The sequence below is a fragment of the Gossypium raimondii genome, chromosome 5 (genome assembly GCF_025698545.1).
Source record: "Gossypium raimondii isolate GPD5lz chromosome 5, ASM2569854v1, whole genome shotgun sequence".
Taxonomy (NCBI): Eukaryota; Viridiplantae; Streptophyta; class Magnoliopsida; order Malvales; family Malvaceae; genus Gossypium; species Gossypium raimondii.
In genome coordinates, this window is record NC_068569.1 from 57,025,804 (window position 1) to 57,033,420 (window position 7,617).

Consider the following 7,617-nt stretch of genomic DNA (forward strand, 5'->3'; position numbering starts at 1 on the left):
TAGAATAAATGAAAGATTGGTTCAAAATCTATTTTATTATTGTTGTTGCAAAGGTGAGGAAATATATATATATATATATATATATATATATATATCAAAAAGAAAGGAACAAACACTGGATTGGACTTGAAACTGGTATTGTGATAAAATTTGATTGAGAGTGGCTTCTGCTTGCTGTTGTCGTTTTTAGTGGTGTTCATCGTTGTCTCCGACCTCCTCAATTCCAATCCAAGTTGTAAATGCAAAGAGAAATTCCTTGAAACTCACGGATCCATTTTTATCCCAGTCCATCTCTTCTGCAACATCCCAACAATCAATCACTATTAACCAACAACCTATGCATGTATTAAAACTTAGAAAGCACATGACATTGACATGAACCATCTGTGTCTGTCAGCTAAGTTATTTAATGAATCTTGGATGCTGTGCAACAGCGACTGCAATCCACAATCTAAGCTGACACAACTTCCTCGTCGCCTTCTAAACAATAATATTATGCATTTTTTCTGCATAATTTGTCTACTCTAAGTGAAGTAAACACCATATTATGCACATGTTTACATGTGATATTGGGAACCCTTTTCTTTTTTTGCATATTACTATATTTTTACTGTATGTGTAAAATTTGTTTCGATAATGTACCAAAGAATTTGTATATATATAGAGAGAGAGCTGACCAAATCTTTTGGTGGCTATTGGTCCAGAGGAACGCTCCCCAGATTCATTGATAGCTTGAACCATCTCAGTCTTGCTAACATAACCATCCTTGTTCTTATCCAACAGCACAAATGCATCCACCAATGTTTCAAACGTGGCCTCCAAGTTTGGTACCCCCATTCTCGATTTCTTACTTCATTGTCATGGAATACCAACATTTATAATTAAAAGGTGTGAAAATGGATCTCATTGATTCTATAAAAGTATCATAGAGATCTTTGTATTAAGAGTTATATTGTATTTTATTTTTTTACTTAATAAATGAACAAATTAGTCTTTGTATGATAAATTGAAGTGTAGATTGTTAAAAAATGACGTAGTTGACAAGTTTTATGTGTATCTCGTTTATGTATAGTGACTGATTTTAACAATAGAAATGAATAAAATTTTTAACAGAAAAATTAATTTACTCTTTGATCTAACACACATGATTAGTTTATCTTTGATCTAACATTCATGATTAATTTAAACAAAATACAATCTACTCATACATCCATTAAAAATATAAAACCCTCTCAAACACAAACAAGGCAAGGCAAGGCATGTATCTCAATTCTCCTACACAAACAAGAAATGAAAGAGAAAATCTCAAAAGTGTTAAAAAGGATACGGCTTCGAATTCAGTAGCATTGTCCTTGAGAAGATAGACAAGGCAAAGAAGGACTACGAACTCATTGAATTTGATTCCCATATCCTCATTCATATCACATGCCTTAAACAAATCCTCTATCTCCTCCTCTGTGAAACAAACTTGAAGCTTGTGCAAACACTTTTTCAACTCTTCATGATCAATGGCACCATTTGAGTCCTCATCTACAAAACATGTTTCTTCTTAAAGTTTTATTTATATATGATGATGAACAAAAAAGAAAAAAGGGTGTATATGGCATAAATAAACAATCAATTCAACAAATACTAGTTGCTTACTTACCAAACTGCTCAAAAATAGCTTTGCACTTCCTTAAGGTGTGATCAATTTTAGGGAATTTTAAGATGATGCTGTTGAAGGACTTGATAGTAGTTCCTTTAGAAGCTCTGTGCTGCATAGCTTCAACCATTTTAGCTTCTAGTTTTGTTTCAGGTGATTCAGACTTTCCCACTACACCTCCCATTTTCCTAGCCTGCCCATACAAGTTGAAAAAGCTATTAAAAGGAGATCAAAGATGAGATGTATGATGAACTATCAACAATCAAATAAGGATGGTTGACTTTTCATCTCAAAAGAAAAGAAGAAGCAGAAGCATGAACATGAAATCAAAAGGGTAAATTAAGCATGATTGTTTAAGACATTTATTGTAGGTACCTCCTAAAACACAACAGCAAAGAAAGGGTGAATTGAATTAATTGGGGGGAAGAGAAAGAAAGGGTTGGTTTTGGAGTGTAGGTTGAGTGGCGGTATATATTTAGAATAAGCAAATATTATAAGCGCGTAGGGAGGAATATGTGTTGAAGGTGCGGACGCCTGGCCTGGCTTGGGCTGGCAAATGTCGTTATCATCATCTCCTGAGTGCCGCCTGTTGTGTGTTTAATGGTAGGACACTAACTACATAATCTGCGCTGACTATTCTCATTTAACAACAAACAAAATATCATCACTTTGTCATTGTTAGATGAACAACTCAAGTTATTTTTATAAAATTACCTTTTTATTGTAGGGGAGCTAGATTATATTTTCTCTTTTCAACTAAAATATAGATAAATTAATCCTTACGATTAAATAATAAATAAATTATTATGTTAAAAATTTCATTTATGTCTACAGTTAAAAATTAGTTTTTGTACGTCAGCATAAGGTACACATAACATGTCATGTGTAACTGTCTGGTTATTTTGTCAGTCACGTCAATTTTTAACGCGGCCGACAAAATATATATATTCCTCTGTACGTGTTTTTTTAACAGTAAAAATTGATGAAAATTTTAAAGATTGTCATTTTTTAACATAATCTTGAGAAGAGTACAAAAACCTATGTCATATTTTAACATAATCTAATCTCCAAGATAAAATAATAACTAAATAAAATTGTACCAAAAAAAAAATCCTATGAAGCATGTGTATTTGGAGTTAGATTACATTTTGATTCCTCTACTAAAAAATAGATAAATTAATCTCTGTACATTAGATCAAAGAGAAAATCGGTCCTTTTATTAAAAATTTTATTAATTTCTATTGCTTACATGTTGATACTTCCTTCCCCGCCTATCACTCTGGATTAGTGGATTTAGATACCTCGTCCAATCCAGATTTTGAGTCAGTCTGTATCCATCCTCTCCTTGCCCAACAATTGGTTTCCAACCTTTTGATGAGTCAATTCTGGAACTCGATTTCGAATCCATCCTCCCCTTTTACAGGCGGACCTTACTCCACTAAAGAACTTCTAATTTGGGAGCTCCAGTTCCCCCACAGCTATTTCACAAAAAGATTTAACTGTTTTGAGTAGAATTAGATCCTTGTGCATTTAAAATCGAGTCTTATATATCAGCATAAGTTACACATGATATGCCAAACATTATTGTTTGGTTATTTTATCTGTCATACTAGTTTTTAACAGTATAAAAAAATAGAAATTTTAACTTTGATCTTTGATATAACATAGATGTCTAATTTATTTAATTTTTAAATAGAAAGGCAAAATGTAGTTTTACCAAAAGGAAGGCGGTGGGGGCAGGCAAAGCAAATCAGAGAGAAAAGCAGAGAATCACCGCCACCTCTTTGTATTGTGTATATCATATACAAAACAAAAACAAAGAAAAGCAAAGCCCAAATTTTTTTTTCTTTCGCTCCATAAGAATAACCTAATAATCGACTCTGTTCTTTCTCAATTCTCATCTCCAAGGTAACTCTTTTGTCTTTTAATTTTTTTCCATAATTTTGTCTTTTGTCTTTTATAAGAGTTGAAGCGAATGTTTTGGAATGTGTTGTTTTTGTTGCTGAAATTTCTTGCCGTTCTTTTATGTGCCTTTGCTTTTGTTACACAAAACGTATTTCCATACCTACAACTTATGCTGATTGTGGTTTGTCTTGCACTTAATTTGTTGTATTAACTTTCAACTCTAGAAGTAGGTGATTCTTGTGGATTCTTTTTTTACCTGATCGTCTGAAGTGTCCTCTGTGAAGGTTTCTTTTCGAACAAAGGTTTCCATCCTAACATTAACAGCAATGGAAGCATCTGTCTTGACATTCTCAAGGAGCAGTGGAGTCCTGCCCTCACCATATCCAAGGTGACGACACACGCCATTCATCAACATTATTCCAATTCTATGAGCTCTTTAAGGATTGTTGTGGTGTTTTATAGGTGCTTCTGTCAATATGCTCACTGCTTACAGATCCAAACCCTGATGATCCTCTGTTGATCCCTTATTAGTAAATAATAGAAATAACCTTGGCTGGATATTACAACATATTTGATAAGTTTTTTGTTGTTTTTTTTTAAAAACAAAACTGAATGAGTCTCCTAATAGCTGTTTATATATATAAACTAGGAATACGCTAGTTGATTTTAAAATAATTATGAATTTTTTTATATTTAAAATTAATATTTTCACTATTATATTTATATTTTATTATACATGAATTGATGATACATTTTATTAATGTATTTATTAATGTTGGAAACTGTTCCATTGGAAATAATGTGTTCAAATTTATGTTAAAATTTAAATTTGAATCATAGTAATAATTTTATAATATTCTCATAATATAGTATACTAAATAAAATAGACAAATAGAATAAATTAAAATATAATTAGAGTTCATGTTGAAATTTGGTTTTCTTATTCATATATTAATAAAATAATAAAATACATGTATTTATATTTATATATTTTATAATTAAATTTAAATGAAATATTTTTTTTACTAACTTGAATTTGAGTTGGGGTTACTTGAGATAAAAAAAAAAAAACCTTTTTGCCCAAGTCATGTTGAACTTAGTGTCGTGGGTTGTGGATTGAAGCCCCCGATGAATGCATATAGAGTGTTCCATGGAAGTTAATTGATTAAATGATGGTTATTTAATTCATTTGAATTGATTCAATTCGTGAAATATATGGAGAAGTCCATCTACTAGGAGCCTTGGTGGCTTAATTAAATTTTTCAGTAAAAAATAATTATCATGGTGAATATTGTACGTCCTAAGGAATAAAATTGTATAGAGTTTAAATCTTTTAGGACTCTCATATTATAGATAAGCTTTAATATTGACTGTTGATGTAATTTAATTGTATCGTTGGATTAGGGGAGCTCAACTATAAATAGAGGTGTTTTCCGTTATTTGTAATCATCCCAACGTTATTAAATATATTTGAGAACATTTACTTGAACACTTGGTATGCTTAGTTTTATTGTGGCTTTTTTGATCTATTTGAGTTCCTTTGTTTTTAGAGTTTGCTTCTACATTATTTCGATGTCTTAGAGATTTTTTTTTTTTGTGAATTGTTATTTTCGAGAGTAAGGTTAACTTAGACAGAATTGAAGTAAAGATCGCTTAAGGTTGCACGGGTTATTAGACTTATGTTCTAGCATTGTGATAGTTGGTATTTGTGCCACTATTTGAAGGCATCAATTGAGATGACGAAAGGAGTAGACGAGCCATTTGAGCCTACGAAGACCCATGGTGGGGGCAAGAAAGTTTAAAAATCAAGGGATATGTTATCAACTTTAAACAACAGGATTGCCAAACTCGAGGGCTTTATGGGTGATGTGAGAGAAACCTTTGAGGAAGTTGAGGGATGCACCATAGAGAAGGAATCGAGGCAAGATCAGCTCAAGGGGCAAGTGACAGAGGTTCTTAGTGCGAATGTGATTGCTATGCTAGTGGTCCTTAATACTATTGTGGATAATACAACTGTGGGTAAGCTAACCGAGAAGGATATCAATAGTGTGAGAGATGAAGAAGGACAAGTTAAAAACGAAAATAGTGAAAATTGGAAACAAAATAATTGAAAGTGGAAGCCCAACAATAAATTGATGGAGCCAGTGGAGTGCTTCTTGTGTTCTGGTCCGCATAGGGTGCGAGATTGCCTGTAATGATCCAAGTTATCTGCAATCAGTAAAGAAGAAGAAACAGAGCCTATTGAGGATGGTATTAAGGCTTGGATTAATGATATTCAAATATGCAAAAGCAAAGAGAGATCACAAGTAGAAAGGGTTGATGTGATCGAAGGAGGAGTGCTCTTGTTGATATGGGGGCATCTGATTTGTTTATGTTGAAAAGAGCTGCAAGTAAACTTGGTCTCTCAGTTAGCAAATTGACTAAGAAGCTTAAGACTGTTAATTCCAAAGAGGTCTCAACTATGTAAGTAGCACAATGAGTTGAGCTACAAACCGCTTAGTGGAAAGACAAGAAAGATTTTGAGGTAATTAATTTAGATGATTATGACTTCGTTCTTGTCTTAAATTTCCTTGACATAATAAATGCACTATTGGTTCCTTTTGCAGATTGCATATGTATCTTGGATACTCATAAACGACAATGCGTTGTGCCTGTGAGTTGTGATGAGAAAGGTGGAACCAAAATATTCTCAACAATCTAGCAAGCTAAGAATGTTCATTGTGGTAAGAACATTAAATTAGTTGATCAGAGTGCTAAGTAGATTGATAACTTCGAAATTTTACAATATTTTTCTGACTAATAATTCATGCAAATTCCAAGTTTTTGTTACTAGATTTTGTAATTTTATTACAGAATGCCTTAGTTGGACAAAATTGAAAACACATCTTTATATTTAGTTATTTATATGCTAAACTTACACAATTTTTTCAATTTGAAGCAATTCCGTGCATTAGAAGAAATGCCGGTCTTGAAGGTCACCTTCTGGAGCTCAAATGCTATAGCATCCTTGGAGCACTCATCATGCAAAGAGGGGCTGATTATTAATCAGCTTTGGACGCCCCGATTAAATTAATTTTTGGGTCATGTGACATACTTGACCCAACTTAGAAATTAGGTAGAACAATTGGACAGTCTGTTAATGTGAAAAGAGCTCGAATTGCCCATTAAGAGAGAGAAACCCGATTGTCCATCAAGGTGCCCAAATAAGCTATTCAAAGCTGATTTAAAATATTTAAAAACAACCATAAAACTCTCTCCATTTTCCATCCAACCCATCTCCCTTTTTCAGCTTCCTTCTCTCATGAATTATGCATGAATCGGTTAAAAGTCTTCCACCCACTCTCCTTGAAGTAAAGGCTGACCATTGAGAGGAGAAATTCAAGTACTTAAATTTTCTAAAAATAGCCCCTCTCCTCATGTATCCCTAGCGGATCACTCATTTCAATTATTCATTCACTCATCTTCTCTTCTCCTATCTTCCATTTTCTACTTCCCATTTGAGAGAAAAGCATAGAAAGTTGAGGGAAGCAATTCATAGATGTGCTGAGTAACACAATTTTGGTATTCCTAAAGAAAATGTGCAAGGAAGCAAAGCAAAAATAAATAAAATAAAGAAGGGAGCACGAGCAGAAAGACATTGGATTTGTCTTCTTGTTCTTCCTCTTTTACTTTTATTTTGTTTTTGCCTTGATGAATATGCTTGTCAAATATTTTTTTATGTTTTCAACTCAATCATAATGGCTTAATTTTATTGTTGTTAGATTGATTATGTTCTTTATATTAGATTTGTTAAAATGTTGTTGATGATGTTATGTGTCTTGATTGTTCATTTAGTTATATAAAATCATGACATGTTATTTGTGCATTATAAATGTGTGGGTGCAATTGAATTAATTATTTAATTAGAGCAGATTGTAATTAATTGGTACAATATCTTATTGGGGCATGGTTGATCTTAGTTTATGAATAATTAGGTCAATTTAGTAATAATATCGAAAGAACTTTATTACCTTGCATAACCTAAAGTTCATGTGATTAAACTATTTCAAAGATAAAAATATTCTCAT

At 32.4% G+C, this 7,617-nt stretch overlaps 1 protein-coding gene and 1 long non-coding RNA gene across 3 annotated transcripts; one reads left to right on the plus strand and one right to left on the minus strand.

Moving 5' to 3' along the window:
* Positions 1 to 16: 16 nt before the first annotated feature.
* On the minus strand, positions 17 to 2,168 carry LOC105768627 (probable calcium-binding protein CML21). The gene is made up of 5 exons (XM_012588667.2): positions 2,021 to 2,168; positions 1,649 to 1,838; positions 1,328 to 1,530; positions 678 to 846; positions 17 to 296 (listed from the first exon to the last, which is right to left on the minus strand). The coding sequence occupies exons 2-5, from the start codon at positions 1,827 to 1,829 to the stop codon at positions 187 to 189; spliced, it is 663 nt and encodes a 220-aa protein (XP_012444121.1). The 5' UTR covers positions 1,830 to 1,838; positions 2,021 to 2,168; the 3' UTR covers positions 17 to 186.
* A 1,229-nt stretch (positions 2,169 to 3,397) lies between these two features.
* LOC105768628 (uncharacterized) lies at positions 3,398 to 7,301 on the plus strand. Of its 2 annotated transcripts, XR_008196039.1 has the most exons (5): positions 3,398 to 3,553; positions 3,835 to 3,938; positions 5,275 to 6,074; positions 6,157 to 6,273; positions 6,489 to 7,301. It is a non-coding gene; the product is annotated as an uncharacterized LOC105768628 (long non-coding RNA). The 2 variants fall into 2 exon arrangements; XR_008196038.1 differs by lacking the exons at positions 5,275 to 6,074; positions 6,157 to 6,273; positions 6,489 to 7,301 and adding an exon at positions 4,013 to 4,350 and having other exon boundaries at positions 3,402 to 3,553.
* Positions 7,302 to 7,617: the final 316 nt, after the last annotated feature.

Bases quoted from the DNA above. Each gene is read 5' to 3' on its own strand.
- LOC105768627 (XM_012588667.2), bottom strand. From the start codon at position 1,829: ATGGGAGGTGTAGTGGGAAAGTCTGAATCACCTGAAACAAAACTAGAA. The intron at 847-1,327 runs GTATCCTTTTTA...CAATGAAGTAAG, and splicing joins ATGCTACTGAATTCGAAGCC to AAATCGAGAATGGGGGTACC. The intron at 297-677 runs GTCAGCTCTCTC...GGGATGTTGCAG, and splicing joins AATAGCCACCAAAAGATTTG to AAGAGATGGACTGGGATAAA.